General features: G+C 40.1%; 1 protein-coding gene across 4 annotated transcripts in view; it reads left to right on the top strand.

The window, feature by feature from the left end:
• The window catches only part of LOC108492771 (BEN domain-containing protein 5-like), a 922669-nt gene that overhangs the window by 353683 nt on the left and 549148 nt on the right, over positions 1 to 19838 (top strand). For all 4 annotated transcript variants that reach the window (XM_017805436.1, XM_017805435.1, XM_017805434.1 and 1 more), the window contains exon 5: positions 13831 to 14047. In XM_017805436.1, coding sequence (XP_017660925.1) covers positions 13831 to 14047 — 217 coding nt within the window. The remainder of the gene's footprint in view (positions 1 to 13830; positions 14048 to 19838) is intronic.

The following is a 19838-nucleotide window of genomic DNA, read 5'->3' as shown; positions in this document are numbered from 1 at the left end:
ACAAACATTTCCTACAAGTATATTGGCAAATGTCCTGTCATTCTCCTGGAAATACACAGTATATGGAGCATTTTGAAGATCATTTGCTTATAAAACTTTTTGTATCCCATATGTTGCTTTCTTTTATTTTCTCTTATTTAAGCATAAATATTACTGCTTCTTGACACTATTTGGAAGATTTTTAGGTGCTTTCTTTCAGCACCTCGGCCTTATTGCAGTATAAAAACCTATTTTTAACGTGAGTGCCAGTCCTACAAAGCCTTAGTTGCATAAATTGGAGGTTAGTATTTGGACCAAACCTTTAGAAATGTGAAGCAGATGAGTTCCTGAGACAAATGTAAAATAATCCCCAGGAAACCCAGAAACCTTACATCAAATGTAAATAAAATGCCATGATAGTCCCACTGGCTTTGCATGTTTTGTGTGCGGAGTGGTCTAACATGGTGATGATAACAGCGGGGTAAAAACCTGGAACAAACTGAGGAGCATTACTGCTACTTACTGGTATTTCGTTTGCTAAACAGAAAAACAAAGCTGATGGAATTGGTAGTATTTTGCTTTACACAGAGTTTTCACTGAAGCCTTCTACGTATGACTTGATATTTAAATGATATTTTACAGTTGTTGGTGCTGGTCAGTGCAGGAAATACTGAGAAACACAGAAGGCTACCCCATCATCTTGGGATCTTTACTGTATTTCCTTTTTTTATTTTATCATTGGAGCCTGTGACCTAAGACTCTCTTAGGGTTTTGTCTACCCACTTTTTCCTCCTCTGAAATCTTACAGCATCACAATTATTTCACAGTATTAAGGAATGTGTGGTTATGGGCCTGGACTGGCAAATAGTGCAGCATCTGCTTAGATAATCTCATTGATTAGGCTCTGGAAGTGCAAACATTTGAACAGTGATTTTGAGAGTAACCTCTCTGGAGCCTCATGGTGTGTGCCTAGAAATCACTGGAGGCATAGTTTTTACAGGTACATATATGTCACTGGGAACTCAAACTACCTGAGTTTCCCACGGTTTGCTGAAGATCTGTCTCAGAGAATCTCTGAGGGGTGAGGAGGCTCCTGTAGTTTGATTCCATTTCCTGAGAGCACAGAAAAAATGCTTTTGTTGACAAAATACAAAGTTCTGCGTTGCATTAGTGATCACTGAAGTGCAGACAGCTCACTTTTTTTCCAGCTTATCCCATCCTCTCACAGGGCACCAGCCTCCTTGCTGACCCAGGAGCAGTGTGTACGTTCTCTCACTATGTTTTGTAACAGTCTAAAGAGGAAGGGAAGTGTCTAGAACTTTGTCATTACCTTTAGCAGCAGGAGAATGTGAAGAGTCTTTCAAGGCTAAATAAAACTTTCTGTAATTTAACAAAATGTATCCTACATTTCCCTTCCCTTCACCATCATGTCTAGTTATATTGCAGAAGAGGGTAAAAGAGGTAATGCTCTTGTAGTCTAAACAAACTCAGCACGGTGAAATGGGACAGTACTTTTAAATATGCATAAGGATTGCAGTTGCTCCATTTTGTGACACTGACTGTTCAGGTAGAGGGGAAAAAAAAAAAACCCAAACAACAAACCACAGAGTTTTCCTGAAATGAATATTTTTTAAAGGGCTATCAAGAAAAATGATGCTGGAACTATTATTGTGAAAAATTGGAGCGGCCCGGTTGATATCGCGCATACAGTTTGGAAAAACAAGATTAGTGCAACACACACCATTTTTCATTTTCTCCTGTCTTCAACAGCACTAACCATTGCAGCGTCTCATTTTTTTAACTTGGTGTTCGGGATGAGAAATCCCATGGGGGTAGAATTGCTCTGACTGCCTGGTCCCTCTGCTCCTTGGTTTTCCCTCTGCTTGCATCCTTCCATGTGCACTGTAAGTAAGAAGTGACCGAGAGGGCAGGATTCTTGGATACTTAGTCTCCTCTTGGATCAATACTACTCCGGGGGTCAGCAACTCGAAATGTTTGAAAAGAGAGAAGGAGGGAATTGTGTTTTATTTCCCCTGTAGACTGAGGCCAACACCTTTACATTGGGTTTATCTCTGTTCCCTCTGGGGAAGGAGGCCCGTGGAGTTTATTTCTGAACCAGTATCAGCTGGTGAAAAGACCAATGTGAATAAGATGGCAAAGAATTCAAGTAATGGGGAAATCTTAGGATTTTTTTTCCCCCTCATTAAAATAAGGATTTCAATCTCTGGGTGGCCATCTAGGTGTTTTTTTTCTTGGAGCTGGCCTCAGTTGGAGCTGGGGGGGCAGCTACTGTTTGCAAAGCAGTAGCCCTTGGTCCGTGACCCAGAGCACTGAAGTCCTGTTGCATTCATTTTCCTTTCAAGAAAAGGCCTTGCCATGTTTGTTGTTCCCTTCTGGCTAGGAAAGCTGAGACTTTTCCTTCCAGGCTTCTTTTTTCCCCCCCACTGTGTGTTTAATATGATAGCTCGGAGTGATGTCTCTGAAAAGGGATAACTAAAGGACACAAAAGGCAGGTCTGCTCAGCACAATGCAGGTTTAGCCCTGGAAATGCAGTATTGCCACTGCTAACAGGCCACATGCTGCTGTGGGGAATAAGTGGGAGACCTGCAGACTCTCCTTGTAGCAGAAAAACGCGAGCACCCTTGGGGATAGGATCTCTGCAACGCTCTCAAGAATAGGAGGATGTTATAAAGTAGTTTTTCACTGAAGGAAGGGGGAAGGAGGGAGTATGAAGGGGCTCGTGGAGGAGAATGGAGAATAAAATTTGTGTACGTGCAGGATGTGTAGCCTGGGGAAGAAATAAAAACTTTGCAATGCTGAATTTGAATTATTTTTCTCTCACACTGTCACATCTTGTACATGTTTTGAAATTATGTGTTTTCACGCAAGGAAATCAGGTGGTTCTACAACATAAATCAGTCTTTATAGCAAACAAGTTTTGGAGGTACCCATTTTAGACCTGCTCTTTTCTGGGAATAAAGACATAAAGATGAGGTACTATCAGAGATTGAGAAGATGGAGCAAATTGATTAATTAAAACGTAGTAAATCATCAGCCCCACATGATTTATATATAAAAGAATTCTGAAGAAGCTTAGGAATGAATTAGCTGAACTGCTAATGAAGATATGCACTCTCATTAAAACCAAGCTCTGTTCCAGAGGGTTGGCAAGTATCTGGGGTTTATCCTATATTTAGACCAGTAAGCATTACATCTGCACATTGCAAATGGCCGAAACAGGAATTTAAAAGGGAATAATAAAACACCTGGAAGATCATGATGTGAGAGACTTTAATGAGAACAGGTTCAGCAAAGGAAAACCATGGCTCACTACGCTGCTTAGAACCCTGTGATGTGCCCATAAAGAGAAATAAGAATGACCATCCCAGATCAGACCAAAATTCCCTCTAGGCCAGCATGCTACCTCTGTCAATGCCTGGTCACAGCCACGTAGGAAAGAGAGAAGAATAAAAAGAGTCAGATAACCCTTTCTCCCTGGATTTGATTGACAGCAACAAAGGCCAGGTTTGAATTTAAGGGGGTCGTTGCTAACATGTTGACATCATCCCTTTCCCAGAAACCAGAAACCTGAACTTAGTGGTGCTCAGAAAGAGAATTTCCCCCACTCACAAAAAGGATGGAAAAATAAGCAATGTTTTTCTAAAAAGGACTAAAAAGAAGTCTGACAAGTCAGATGCTCAGAGAAGCAATAACCAATTCCTGTTGATAACTGTACCAGGAGTATTTTCATCTAGTGAGGCCACTGGGTTGTTTTCACCTGCTTTCATCCCCAGTGTGAGAGTAGCCAGGACTGCCTGGTAGTGAAGCCAAACCCAGGCTGTGCTGACCTGATGTGATGCATTTTGTTAGCTGCTTTTCACTCCTCCAGCCATGCACTTCCTTGCCAGCCACACTTGGTGCTTCTGGTAGCCACAAGTCTGGATGCTCTGTGGTTCATGGTGCTCTCAGCCACTGTTCCCATCAGCTCCCACCCCTCTGCTGACTGGTTTTGTTGTTTCAACCCTTGGAAAAGCAAGCACAGTGCTAAGAACCAGGCACAGCCTCTTATTTCTTAGGAGGGACTTAAATAGCTTCTGGTCTTCACTTGTCTTGCAAAAGGCTTTAACTCGAGTCTCCTTTTTTTTCCTCTTCCTTTTTTTTAGAGATGTAACATTTGTATTTTGGTTCCTGCATTGACTCCCTTGGACAGTCAGTTGAACTGGGCTTCCCCATGTTTTCTCCACATGATGAAGTAACTGCCTTTGTACCAGAAAAAATATAAATGTCCTTAAAAAATATAATTACAACATCGGCCAAAGAAAGGTGTTTCTGGCTTGCTCACCAATCACTCCTATTTATCTCCCTTTGGAGGCCAAGGTGCACTTTCCCCGTGGGAGTTCCTTGGAATGTTTCCTCACCTTTAGGTTTCAGCTGCCAGGCTTGGGAGACGAGCTGCCTGACATAATGTATTTTGACTTTTTAAAAGCATGTGACAAAGTCTGTCACAAGACACTGCTGCAAAGGCTAAGCAGTCACATATGGTGACAGGGCAAGTATCCTCATAGATCAAACCCCGACAAGGAAACAAAAAGGCAGAGGGCTAAGTGGTCAGTTTTCATCACACTAAAAGGCCAGCAGCTGTGTTTCTTAAAGTTACCTGTCAGGTCATATGCTAAATATATTTATTAATGATCTGAGAAGGGAGAGGTGAAGGATTAGGTGGTAACAATAACAAATGATGTGTAATTACTTAAGTAATTTAAGCCTGTAGCACGCTGTTAGAAACTTCTGGGTGATCTAAACAAGTTACTCAGATGGATAAAGAAGGTTCATTCCTGATAAATGAGAAGTTTGTATGTGGAGGAAACAACACAAAAATGTTATCCTCTAACTGCAGGGAAAAAAACTGAACATTGCTGTTGGCAGTTCCATAACAGAAGTCGTTTGTGATGCTGTTATGGTAGAAAAAGTGAACAAGGTGCTAGAAGGCGTAAGAAATGGGGCATTAAAAATGAATTACTGGACTCAGTCTTCATTGTGTGTAGACAGATGACAGGATAAAGCACCATATTATGGGAAAGTTTGCCCAGCTAACAAAGTCTGATCCATTCCTGATGACAATTTCCTGTTTTCTTTTGTCTTTATCCTGCTCATACATCATCTGCTATCAGAGATGCACTGTTCTTTATCAGGAATAATATACTTTGGGAAGGCTAAGGCTTCCAGAGGATTTCAGATCTTACTAAGGACAGTTCAGTATCAACCAAGCTACAGTTGGCAAAATCTTTCCTGTCTGTTCTCCTTCCTTTGGTACTTAGTTAAAGTTCACATCTAAATGACATAAATTAAAAATCCCAGCTTTGTATTTAGACTGTGAAATCATCAACGTTTTAAACATGGATTTCAGAATTCATATGTTACTGAAATACTTCCTCAAGTTGGGGCTCTTATGAGACTTATAAATTATTCTTGCATAGAGAAGTCACCTGAGACTAACCTAAATGAAGTTAACATAGATTTTAAAAATTATTCTTGCAGAAGAACAGGGAGTGGTGGGAATAGGGGAACAGATGGGAAAGGGAGAAGAGGAGACTGAAGAAAAGGCTAATTAGGTAATTGAGGCTAAGAGGCTATTAGAGCTGACCCAGTGGTCTACTGGTAGTGCAGTTCAGGGACTTGAATTTGGGATTGAGGTTGGTCCCTCATTCCCAGGCCAACACATGCTCCAAACATCGTAAGGACTCAGTTTTATAGCCTGTGTAATCCTGTAAGTATTTCCAGTCAGCATAATCTGGAGGGTTTGTATGTCGGATTATAGCAGAGATAGGAAAGAATAATGGAGGAAAATGCTGACTTTGGTCATGAAAATACTAAATTATTATGCTAATGGATAAATTGTTTGGTGAAATTCTTTGGAATTCATTTGAACTTGGAGAAAAAATTGACTAAAATAATCATATATTGAAGAGATTCTTAATAAGGATTAACTATTTCTCACCAAGCAGCCTTTCCTGAAATTTGTCCGGGTCACGATCCTCTCAAGCATGTTTTTTCTTTTCAGTGGTAGTAGGCAAAGGGAAGGCCTAAAAAGTCACTTAATTTAAGTCATTCCATTACCTCATTTCTGGCCAATTTGAGGTTGGTATGCTCATGGTGTGCCAATCTTGTCCCCTTCTTTCTGTCTCCTAACCTGCCTTCTTTTCTGCCGCAGTCAGTGGTACATGTTCTTCTGGATTTTACCTGCTTCTTTTCTCCCCGATGTCAGTCATATTCAAACTGTCTTCGGAAGTTGTCAGTAGAGTTGCTCTTTTATGACCAGAGAGTCTGGTACGGGTCAAAGCCAGGACAAGTGTTGTGCTGAGGTGGAACATTTCTTGTCCTCACCTTTTCTAGTACAACATCATTTATGCTGACTTTATTCTTCTGAAATTTTCCACTTATTTGCAGCATTTGTGGCTACTCTTTCTCAGTTCCTCCCAAACCCTCTTGTTTTTCTTTTCTGCATTCCAAACTTTGGAACTACAGTGGTGCATCACCGTTTCTTCCCTCATTCCTTGCCTTACTCAGTGATTCTTATCATAAATTCTCATGTGCCAATTTAAGTATTTTTTAAAAAAAAATGATATTTTTAAACCTCTATTTATTTTTTTTTCTGCCTGTAGCTGCATTTCAGGACATAAACACTGGCCTCTGCATCCTTCTCTTGCATACATGATATCTTCAGGCTTGATTTTTTTCTTGTTCTACTATTTTTGTGGAAAGTCAGCTTTTCTCCTTCTCTTTCTTTTTTTTTTTTTTTTTGTCCTTTCTAAACACTGCATGGAGATATTGCTATTGAAACAATCCATGGCTGGAATACCTGTGGTCAGTAGGCAAATCATATTTTGACAGCAGAAAAAATCAGCACCACTCATTATCCCTGCAGTTTAACAGAGAGTTTCTGTAGAATAATTGCAGTGTTGGAACTGCTGCTTCCGAGGAAAGTCACTGCAGTTTAAGATTTAGCAACTGGACAGAATAAACAAAGGATGGAGGAGGGTGTATAGCTTTAGTTCTGCTGGGAGGTTCTGAGGGAGGAAAGAAGGTGAATTGGCTGCTTGTCCACTGGAAATCCCACTTGAACCTGCTGCTGGCAGATTTTGGATTTCATTGTCAGCTGACAGCTCCTCTAAGACATATTAAAGTATTTTGTCGAAAGAGGACACCGTGCCTTCATGAACAAGTTTCGTGTTTAGGAGAGACAGACAAGAGAGGAGTGATGGACAACACTGAGTGAAACCTCCTCTCACAAAACCAAATTGAGATGTGGAGAACCCGAAACAACACTTCATTTTGGGGATCCTTGTGTTGCCCTGTCTTATATGAAGTCGCTTAAGAAGTAATTCAGTCATTGAAAAACTTATTTCTTGCCAGCTTGTAATTTCTCAGTGCTCCCCTTCATTATCCTTATTCTGGTGAGCTGAGGGACGGTGACTTCATTTCTGGCAGCACAACCCGGGCACAGGTTTCCAGCATTGCTTCATATCTCGTAATCATGACCCTTCCATCCTGCTTCCCTGTGCTTCCTGCACGGCACGCCCTTCCCTCAGCATTTCTGCTCACCCTTAGGAGTAGTGACTTCCACTGGTTCCCTCTGGTTTCACGTAGAACAGGTTTCTTTTTGGTTTTGTTATCGGTGTTATTGTAGGACCTACAAGACTGGCCTGTTGGCAAGGCATCTGTGTGAGCTGTTCTGCAAACAGGACAAAGGACATGTGCCACTGCTATTTTTGTATCTGTTGTTTCTCCTCACCACTGGGTTTTCCTTGTCAGAACACTGCTCTGTGTTGAAAACACAGTTGGGATAAAAACCTTTCTTAGTAAGTTCCCTCTGAATCCATGCAAGGTATAAAACGTGGGAAATAATTCTCATAACATTTGCTCACACAAATCTGATTCTAGGTTTTGGCTTTCAAGTACTAAAGCAGTAATAATGTACTTCCAGGGTATTTTTGTTGTCTTAACATGAGCTGATGGGTCTGATTCGTCTGATGTGCAGGTCTCATAAAAAAATATCCTGGGTTGACTAGGACTGACACAGGAAACCAACACCGGCTGTTTGTTATAAACATTTAACAGGCAGGAACTCTCACTAAAGAAAAAAAAAAGCCATCTCATTGCTTAATTGTGTAAGTTGTAGAGAAAAAAAAGTGATTAAAAACTCAGTGTTTTCTTCTTGGAGTTGTAATGAATGAAGAGATTTTACAAGCAATCTCTGTACAGTTCATTACTATTTGAATTCCCTAACAATATCGATAGAGGTTACTGAATTACGCCAATTAAAATATGAAAGCTGTATATCTAATGTGTAGAGTTCCTGACTTTTATGAGGTTGAATTATGTAATATTTTGATTTTTATACTTGAGAAGAAGCAACCGGGTTTTGTTAGAGGTAGAAAACCCTGAGGTCCTAAGTTGTGAAAATATTTGGAGAACATTCTAATGCATAGGAAGAATAAAAGCAGGACTTATTTTGCAGTGTCTGAAACTGAGTTAGCTGTGCCAAAACCCATTCAGTTGTCTGCAAAGAATATTTAACACCATCTGACATATTCACTGTCACTCCATGCTCTGTGAAACAAATATAAAATTATGTGCAAGAAAAAACCCTACAAACTTATTTTGTCACAAGTAAGCCAGGAATTTTGAAGATGGTCAGTTCCACCTGTCAACAAGAATAAGCAAGAAGAAAAATAATGGCTTAGACTAACAGAGGAAGAAGTCAGTAAGGCCTTCAGTTTGAAAGGGCTGCCTCCCAGAAGAGGAGTTTGCAGCACATGATTTACATCCTTATATTTTGTCCAGAGTGTGTTGGATTTCTTGCAGTTGATAACTGGGGACATCCAGCTTTAGGAGTTCAATCTGAACACTGCAGGAGTCACCAAGTCTCGTGTTCAGGGTAATGTCAGTAAGTACCTGAAGGTTATTTTGTAAAGTTGAACTGGGATCAGGTTTTGGATCTTTAGGCTTGGTTTCATCTGAGGTTGTGACTCAGGCCCACCCCTTTGAATTCTATGTGCAAGCTTGGGAATTTGTGGATTTGTTAAGTAGTATCCCTGCACACACAAATGGGTGGCAATTGAAAACGATCACCACAGTGTGTCACCACAGCCAGCAAACATCCCAACCAGCTTCACTGGAGCATTCCTCTGCAACTCAGATCACTTCATTTTTCCTTTGGCCATTGATCCTTTACAGCACCTGCAGCTTTTTGTTTTTTCTCCAAAGATCATCATTTTCCTTTGAAGTTTAGTGACTGTGGTATGTCTAACCCCATCCTGTAGGGGCAAGGAACTGAATAATTACGTCAGGAGTGTCATATTAAAGGTGATCCAAAGACATTTATGTTGCTCATTAAAGCCATTGGGAATTTGGCTGGGCCAGAGCTCCCTGCTTTGGTCATGCAATGGGGGGGAAAGTGCTCCAAAAATAGTTATTTTATAATTATTTGTACTGTGGTACCACAAAAGGATTTGATTAGCACCCTTATGTGTTTAAAACTTGAAGAACAGATGCCACAAAGCGGCACTCCCACCATCCCCCTGTGTTGGTCCTTCAAAGTCTTGATTAACTCCCAGTTTTCAAAGGGAAGTAAGGTAGCAGAGGGGAAAAAAGAAGCAGAAAAGATAATAAAGTTTGCCTTCAAGGTCAAAATTCTTAAAGTTGAAGTTAAAATTATGTTCAAATTAGAAATATAGTTAGGATAAAGTTTTCAACACTAAGTTACACTCCTCACCTTGCAGTAGCAAGGAGTAAAATCCTGGGGCCTCTGAAGTCATCAGATTTTTGATACTGGATGAGGACTACGATTTTAATTTTTATTTTTTGTACTCTGAAAAGTTGGATCTTATGGCACACTACCAAACAGAGCAAATGTCCTGACTCCAGACTGCACCGTAGCAAACAGACAGGAACAGGCACATGGACATTCTCACCTGGAGTAACAAATCTGCTGGGTTGGGCAGGAAGGAGGAGAAGACACTCAAATCCACTGGCTCAAACCTTTGACTGGCACTGGATTATGAGAGTCAAAATAGAGAGAAACTCTTCATTTCTGTGCTTCCTTTTGCCTTTGAACAAAAGGGTTTGCATTTACCTTTAGGGCTAAGCAGTCTGAATTTGTCTCAAAGTGTGGTAAAATGTCAAGCTTCAGCTCTTCAAACGCATTTCCCAAACAGACTGGGAATTAGTTGCTGGCACATTGTTCTGTGTGGCTGTTCTCAGAATTGGGGTGGTTCTCCTTTAAACAACCATTCAGCAGCCTGGAGATCCAGGCAGTTGTGTATCAATTAGCAGGCTGCATTGCTTAGTGGGAGCTGCCTGCAAATGCAAAGGGACAAATGTGGGCATCGAGGTTTCTACCATCATTTTGCTTTCCTGCCTCTAACTACAAATCGGCTTCATCGTGACTTACAGTGTAAGAAGTTGGTGCATTTCTGCAGATCCATGATAAGATATTTTTCTCTAGTAAGAAATGCAGTTAGACTCTGCATTTGGAATCTGTTCCTGCCAGGCCCTAGATGCATTAGTATTCCACTGGCAGCTGCCTGTAGGTAGGAATATTGTTTTTGTCCATAACCAGAGGGAACAATCAGACTAAGCCGTTCCCCAGCTATAAACCAGCCAAAGTAATTGGGTTTAATTTTAATTTTTGTAATAGCTTTAAATTAATAGGAGCAGCTGCTGCCACAGTGTGTGGGTGTCCTTTTCCAGAAGGCATAGAACAAAAAAGGGAAAGAGTAAACAATAGTGCGTCTAGGACACAAAGGTTAATTCAAGAACTGAGCAATGTCTTTTCGTTATCAAAAACTCAGTTGGTGATATCTAGCACTGTGTCTCTTTTCTTTCTTTTCCTTCCCCTTTTTTCTTTTCTGCTTTAATTCCCTGATAAGATCTCAATCTGATTAGACTCCTGTGTGTAAAGATGTGTTGTTGGTATCTAAACGCTAACTCTCTTTCTCTGTATGACTCACAAATAGATTAGCAGTGACAAAGTGCTAGGAGAGATAAAAATAGATTAGCAGTGACAGGAGTACTATTATAATTATTTTTGGAAGATATGGTTTGAATTAAGAGTTTGGGCACTTTTTGCCCTGAGAGGGTGAATTTAAACCTGGGAACTGAGGATGGTTTCTGCTGTTGTGTCAGACACCAGATAGTGAAATGTCAATACCAGATGTCCTAGACATCAAGATTAGCCATAATAGCCAAATGCAGCCATAAAGTGATGTGTCAAAGTGGATAATAAAACAGATGCTTAGCGTTTATAATGAAGGGGAAAGGGAATGAAATATAAAAAGTGCCTTTAATACATTAACAAAGTTGTCTTCAACTTGCTTAAAAGTAGGAAGTTATTGAACCAAGGAGAACTATGTGTCATTTAAACATTAACTATCAGCAGATGAATTTCAATTAGCATTAGCCTTTCTAAAATCCTGAATTTCCTCCTATTGGTCTCATTTGACATGAAATTTTTATAGCATAAAGTGAGGCTTGTCCTTTATTATTTCTCCCATGCTAATGTGGAAACAAATAAAGTTCAACAACTCAGCAACATACTGTTTAAACTTGCATTATGGTTTGAGGACTGGGAGCTAGAATACATTTACCCACTGCCATATCATCTGCTTGATTTGAGATCAAATGAGGGATGTCCTATAGCACTCCAGAGTAAGGGTGAATGATAGAAATATGTTAAGATACTGGAGAAACCTATTAGGTTTGGGTTCTGCATGCAGATGGCTGGTGGTGTTTTTTCCCTACTGATACTTCTTAAAAAAAATAAAAGATTTGTTTTTCTGTGCTTTAGATTTGTGGCTTAAATATTATTTTCAGATCTTAGTGATAAGCAAATGTCTTTTTTAAGAAAAAAAAACAATCATCAAATCACAGATTTCAATAGGTTGGAAAAGTCCTTTAATCTCATCAAGTCCAACCGTTAACCCAGCACTGCCAATTCCACCCCTAAACTGTGTTCCCAAGTGCCACATCTGCACATCCTTTAAATATATCCAGACCCTTCACCAGCTCCGTTGCCTTTTTCTGGACCAGCTCCAGCACCTCAATGTCTTCCTTGAAGTGAGGAGCCCAACACTGAACATGTGGTCTGAGATGTGGCCTCCCCAGTGCTGAGCACGGGGGGACGATCGCTGCCCTGGCCCTGCTGGCCACACTATTGCTGGGACAAGCCAGGATGTCATTGGCCTTCTTGGCCACCTGGGCACACTGCTGGCTCATGTTCAGTCATGATGCTGAAGTAAATTATTGAAGCCCTGAGTGTTCAAGAGGCAGGGCATTAAAAGGGGCAAATAAATTCTTATTTCGAGTCTAATTAACTGCATCGCTGGTTCTTTATTGTACTTTGTCAGGAAGATCTCAATTCCTCTCCGTTTCCCTTTGTAGATCCTGAGTCTTGCTGATCAGAGCCCTTAACTGCTGCTAATTGGCAAGCATGTACTTCTATATAATGAGAGGGTTTTGTCCTCTAATTCATATTAACAATGAGAGGCCAAAACTGATGTTCTGCAGCAGACCAGCTTCTCGGAACTATTACAAAGCAGCACATTACTCGTGCTATGTCTGTAAATCTTGTTATGTTTTCCCCTCACCATGATCCGAGCTGAGCTGAGATCTGCTCCAATCATCAGATGAGACCTGTTTATAATGTTGTGTAATTGAATCAGATAGAGTCTGCAGGATCATAGTTTTTTGTTGGCAAACATGACTGGTAAGTTAGTTACATCAAATTACAAGTGCATGGCTTGATTGGAGACTATCCTGTCTAAATAAAGTTAGAAACTCCATCTAAGAAATGAAGAAAGCATAAAAACAGAAATAGTGAATGTCTTTCATCCATAGAACAAGTTTTTGTTCCCCCTCTGAAATATTACTAATTTCTGCTGAAAAATAACAGAATAATTGGAGTTGGGTGAGAGATGGCAGGCAGATATTTGTTATTCCTTAAACAGATACCATCTTGATAACAATGACATAAATGTCTTTATTATCATTATTTACCATCATGTATATTCATTTCTATCTTGTCAGATAAACCAGAACTGTCCAGTTTGGAATGGGACCAAATACCCTTTTCTTCTTTGCTTTCTAATTTAGGGCTCAGTTATTTTCCATGCCTGAAGTTTTTTGTTTGAGTTTTTTTGTTGTTGTTGTTTGATTGGTTGGTTTGGATTTTTTAACCTCAAGAGTTTATCTTTTCTTCCATTCATTGCATAGGTGTTGATATGTATGCCCTGACTGTTAAGTACAAAAAAAAGTCATAAATATGCCCTGAATTTCAGTAATTCAGTTCTGTCAATGGTGCCTTTTACTGACATTCCTTCATTAGTTATGCCTCCTCTCTGTGCTGGTGAGTCAGCCTTGTAACAAAGGATGTACCACACTCCAGACAGAGGTTTGTCTGGAGCCTGTGTAGTGCTATGAAGTTGCACAAGCTCGATAGCAAAGTAGAGGATGCTTGAACGGCCTGTGCATCCTTTTCACTTTATGGGAGTGGGTTTTCCTGGTTATACGATGCTCTGCCCTGCTGTGGTGACTCTGCCAGCTTGGGCACCTGGAGAGAGCTGCAGTCCCAGCAGCTGTGCCATGCCTGGGCTCTGCCCTGGCAGTTGTCTGCACTGCTCCCAAACACAGGCTCTGGGCCCTGCTCCCCAGCTCCTGAGCTGTTCGAGCCCCTCCACTTCATTTCCTTTAGAAGAAATTTGAACCTCACGTAGCCTTTTTGTTCAGATTTCTTATGCCAACATATATACGTGTCAAGAAATAAATATACATGCGTGTTTTTGGTTTTTTTAGGCAAAGAATACCCTCTAAAAACGTGTACTACTATCGCTGCCCAGACCACAGGAAGAACTATGTCATGTCCTTTGCTTTCTGCTTTGACCGAGAGGACGACACTTACCAGTTTGCTTACTGCTACCCCTACACCTACACTCGCCTCCAGCACTACCTTGACACCCTCCAGAGGAGGAACATGGACTATTTCTGCAGGGAATTGCTGGGACTCAGCGTGGTAAGTACCAGCCCCGCTCGCCAGCCAGCAGGCTTCGTTATGAATGTCTGCCCTTAAATGCCTACAGAATGTAATTCATCACCCCTGCTCAGACACTCACACGCATGTATTTGTTTTGCTGCTATCAATGACACAGGAGGAAGTGTACCTGCTCGGTGAAATATAGACAAATGCTAATTTAATTTCACATAAAGTATTTCCTTTGTGATGTGCGAGGCCATGCTAAATTCCCACGTAGGATCAAGTCACCTCTAAAGACATTAAAAGATGAAACCGAAACAGCTCTATTGAGGAAATGTGATTTTTAGAGTACTCTGACCATTTGTCTTTCTGGAAGAGGTTTTTCTGTTCAGAAAGAAATGGGTTTTTTAAACCAGAAGATAACTTTTCTTGATAAAATAATGCAAAACATACACAAACCACCTATTTTATTTACTCTTAAAAATGCCTGCTTTGGTGATGTGATATTAGAAGGGGGTTTTAGTGGTGTCTGTGTAGATCCTAGTGGCCACACAAAAATTGAGTGTCGTAGTTCTTCTGGGGCAGGAAGAAGGGTTGATGGTAAGGCTGAACTTCTGTTCACTTTGCTATAATCTTTCTCTGAAATGTTGGCTGTCCAGAGGATTTGGCAAGCATGACTCAGCCACTCCCATGTCAACCCAGAAATCATCAGATTAAAAAAATAATAGCTCAAATCTTGTTGGGTTTTCTAAACTTCTGCTTTCTCAGACTTTATAGTGCACTTGTACCACATTCTTAATCTTTTCTCTGAGGTTTGATTTGGTCTAAACTTTCAGTGTGTGCTTCAGAAACAGAAAGCTGTGGTTCCTGTGAAGGCTGCTGATCCCAGCAGCAGTTTCTTCTTAAGAAGAAACCCAGCATAGATTGTGAAAATCAAAATGAAATCATATGTATACCCTGCACTGAAATAAATAAAAGGCTTCCAGCATTAAAGCTGGCCATTGAGATCCCTATGGTGGCATAAAACTTGGAGGAAAAAATTAACTTACAGAAAAGAGTGAAAACAGAATTAACAAAAGAAGATTTTTTTTAACCCTTTTTATAGTTAAAGTACAGTTCTTGTTCTAAAGGTGACTATTGCATATCCATGAACTGGCATTAATAATTAATCATTCCAATTAGGGGAACAAACAATTATAAGGGAAAGGGGTATTAAAAAAATAAAAAAGTAAAATCTGCAGAGGCTGGGAGGAAAGAGCACTATCATCTTAATGTGTAGAGTTTTAATTATTAATCTTAGAGGACAGAGCTGTCATTAATTCTATAGTGAAACTGAATTTGTTTCCTTTCACTCTGAAAAGAGTGTATAAACAGTCAAATTTGCATATTCATCAACGCCCTGATCTGACTGATTAAAACACTGAGATAGAAGGATTTGTCTGTTATCTGCATTTTGACAGCCAGAGCTATACTCTTAAATCTTGTCAGCGTTGTGTTTCCAGTAGTCACGAAATATTATTTTTCATATTTCAACAAACCAAACAAACAGATGCCACTCAAAATATGGCAGGAAATGTGCTGTGTATAAGCCCTGATTTTATATCTACATGTACACACAGAGTATGTTTTGCAGAAATCGATATGGTAACATTTTACAGCTCACCATGCCTGATCTGTATGGAAAGCTTCTGAATCAGGCTCAGGCTGGAATCTTTGTGAGTAACGTTACAATCTCAGAGCATTTCTGGCTTTTCTCCACACACAACTGTCCTAGAACAGCTTGGTAATTTAATGTCTTTGCTGAGCTTGAATAGACAATTTCCATAAGTTCTCCTCGAGTTAAATATTTTAACATAGAGCTTTGTTGCTATCATACATCTTTAAATGGTGAAAAACAGGATCCTTCATTCTTCACTGCACAGTGCTCCATAAAAGCAGAAGCTGGCTGTACTTTGGAGAATTGCGTGCCATATAGGATAGATTTAGAGCTCAGAAAGTGAGCTCTGTCCCTGCTCTGGCCCCTTATGTAAGATAAGAGGAATCAGATTGGCATAAAGAGGCCCTCAGAAGCTCTATTCCTGGCCAAGGGACCGTACCCCTGGCAGCACATGGTGAGAGGGAGTTTAAAGATGCCGTCTGAGGACAAACTCTGGAGTCCTCCTGCTGGGCAGGGCTGGAGCAGGATAACATGTAAGGGGAAAGCTGCAGCACATCTGCTGAGCTACCATGGAGCCGCCCACACCCTCGGGGTCATTCCGGGGGAATTTTACAGCCCCCTGCTGCAGGTGGTGATTGTGAGGGTGGAGAACAGTTTGAAACAGTTTCACATCTCCTGGGTTGTGAGGTGTTGAACTGGGTCTCTTGGAGACAACAGAATCTCACCACAGATCTTTGGTTTTTCTTTTTATTTTTCTTTGTCGTGGAACAGTAAAACACAAGTCACAAGAAACTATGGTTAGATTACTCCTGAAGGCTTTCTGAGTGCACATTTTGCTGCATGTAGTGTTTTCAAGGCAGTCTGATTTCTAATCTAATTTCATATTTTCTCTGAAGAAAGTACTATGCCTCCATTAACTCCTTCAACACTTGCAGTAATTCTATGAAAATTGAAAGTCAAATATCAGTGTGGGACACGTAATTGGCATTAGAATGCAGAGTGGCAAAGTGGTTCAGAGCCAAATGGCAAAGATTCCCATTGCCAGTTTCAATGGATAGCTGTTTTATTTCCGACCTATTAATGTTTATATTCTTTACTTTAGAGAGCTATCCCACATTCTAGGTGTGCCAAATGGTCTTGAAAATAGTCTCTCCTGCAAGAGAGCTAGGATGGTCACCCAGGTACCATTTAAACTGCTATTTTCATTCTGCCATCGTTGGCCTGAGATAACTTCACACTTTCTATGGTTTGTCCAAACAGACCAGAAGTTCAAAATCTGTGAGCATTTTTTTTAAATTGTGAAATCAGTTTTTTGCATATTATTGATCTGTCTCTCATCTCAGCAAATATTATGCAATATTTTACAGCATGACATAACAATAATTTTTATATCTGTGTGAAAATATAAGCACAGGATCAGTTTACTTTAACTGTACCTATTTTATGATACCTACACAGTCTGATGTGCAATAACAGTTATGTGTGTAGCATTATAACCAATATTTCAGAGTTGGCAAAATTTTTGAGTGTGTTGTCATTTGAAGCTGGTTGTCCAAAGTACCTGTGTGGACTTGAAGTGTGTGGACAATTGGTGAGACCTCTACTAGTATTCCACTATCACACATAATACATCAAAGGAGTTTTGGATAGCCTGGTTCAACTCCTGCAGCCCACTTCTCAAATCATCACTGGCTGGGCAATACTTTCATTTCTCACTCAAAAGAGAGCCAAGATTAATTGGAGACAGATATTTCCTTTCACCCCATTAGGCAATGGTGCTTCCAAATTGCACTTGAGGAGAATTGCAACTGCACATACAAACCACGAGCCTCAAAGGGACTTGCACAGTACACTGAGACTGAAATATGGAATTCTGTTAAATTAAATATTAAACATACATATTTTAAAACAAGAAGGCAATATGTCTAATGTAGAGCTCTGAAAGGGAGCCAATCTCTTAAGTCAGATATGGAATACTGAGTGGCACAGATTGGAACACTTGGTGCTTCGTTCTGACTCCACACCACTTTGGTGGCTGCTTCTAATTTACTTAAGCTCCTCCTGATTTATGGGGGTATCAGAGAGAGCAGGGTGGGGCCCTAAGATGTGAAAGTGCACACCAGCTGTCACACTGCTGCCTCATTGATCCTACAGCCCTTATTTACCGTCCAAATGACTCGGTACCCCGGAAAAAATAGTTGATCAGTTCTGTTTGCTACTGGTCCATTTTTAACTACTCAGTTATGACCACTTCAAAGCGTGAAGCAAAGAAAACAGGCAGTTTTTCGAAGGTTAAATTTCCCATTTCTGCATTCAACTTTAGGTTATATAATAACAATTCTGTAAGAGAAAAGTATACTCTTGGTCTTTGAGAAAAAAAAAAAAAAGAAGTTACAGGCTTCTGTGTGATGTAACATACCTTTGAAACCCTGTTGGGATCAGATACTGTGCTTTCCAATGGGTTTGGCTGCAGCTAGGTCAAAATGTCATGGAAATGCAAGCTGTGGCAATTTAGTTGGCCAGAAAAAGGCCACAGAAAAAGTAAAGCCACTTTCTCGTTTCTCAGCAGTGTAAAAGTGCAGCTACACATATGTTCAGGGCACATTCTCTTTAGTCAGTGGTGTATCTATTTACTGCTATAGTACTGCTGTTCCCACATCATTCATAATATGGATATCATCCCAAAACTGTATGTGAGATTTAAATGTTCCTACAGCTATTTTCTTAGCTGGGTTGATATCAGCAGAAGTAGAGTTGGATCTAAAAATAACACCACCAGCAGTTCTTTCCAAAATAAAATATGATTTATAGCATGTAATAGCACAGTGTGCTACCAGGGAAATTATATAAATAACATGAAAAATAACAGGGGACTATTCTATACCATCACTTTTAAGGGAAATTTCTTTGTCACAATTTAAAGGGAGTTCTGTGAGATAAACTGGCTTGTGGGAATCATAGACAAGGAAAGATAGGCGAAATTATGTTACTGCTGAAAGTTGCCATCTGTCTGTAGGATATATACAACTGTTCATGGTAAAAACAAGAAATACTTTGGTGTAAGTTGGCAGCAATATATAGTTTTTGAAAAAAACAAACTCAATAAAATCATCATTTACAGTTAATATCATGCAAGGTTACTAAATGTTTGAGCTGGTTATTTCTTAAATTCCAGCAAGAGCACTGATTGATATAGTAAAATAATTTCTTGAAGGATTTGCATAAATTGCTCTTTATCTAAGTATGAGTAAAAAATCTTAAATTGGGAAGAAGGATTCAAGTCTTAAGTCCATTTTGCAACTCAGGTTTTATAACTACCGTTCTCCATTTAAAAAACTGTTGTAAAAAAATGCTTGGAACTTCACCAAAAAAAGCAGCCTTGAGCATAAAAAGTCCATGGAGGTAAGAAATCATCTGAGGAAAAAAAGTGTTATGATCCAGTTTATTAGGAAGAAAACCTCCTGAAAGGAATTGACAGTAAATGAATTATATGTGGTAAAGTTAGTCTGTACAAACTGTTTTCATGCACAGGTCCCAAGCTGCACCCTTTCATCCTGTAGCCACACAGGGAAACCTTTGGAAAGTCAGTGACCTTTCTGAAGTTTTCACTGGACTTTTTGTAGCTGTGCAGGTTGGCCTTTTGCTTCATGGCTCTTCCCATTACCCTGTCACACTCTTCATCTCACCTTTACTCCACACTTGTCCTTCATCTGGCTTACCCTTTCTTTGCCTCAAATCTAACCTTCCCCTTTCTTTCCATTTAGTCTGTACTTTGCTAAGATAGCTAGAAGAAAGAAGTTGTGGTATTTGTTTTCTGCTCTTATGTTACTTATCCTGCTTTGTTCTTTCCTATTCATTCCCCCTATCTCTTTGAGTTGTGAAGGGCAAATCCAAAATAGCTGTTAGGTCTTTTAAATACCAGGGCTGCCCAAGGTAGTCACGTTCTCTTCTGGGCACTTGATATCTCAGTGCCATTTCAGGTACTGTTATATCCTGATCTACAACCTGTCTTCTCTGTCTTTATGTCTTTGTTCCATGCTCTAATAGGAACACCTGTCTTTCCAGAGGAGCTGGAATAATATGGGGTTTGTCCCGGCTTCAAACTGGAAAGGAAACATTAGTGATCTAGCCAGAGATCCTGAAATACTTGAACTAACACCCAAGTACAGGGAG

The sequence above is a fragment of the Lepidothrix coronata genome, unplaced genomic scaffold (assembly GCF_001604755.1).
Source record: "Lepidothrix coronata isolate B3197 unplaced genomic scaffold, Lepidothrix_coronata-1.0 Scaffold12, whole genome shotgun sequence".
NCBI lineage: Eukaryota > Metazoa > Chordata > Aves > Passeriformes > Pipridae > Lepidothrix > Lepidothrix coronata.
This window is presented reverse-complemented; position numbering and strand designations above follow the sequence as displayed.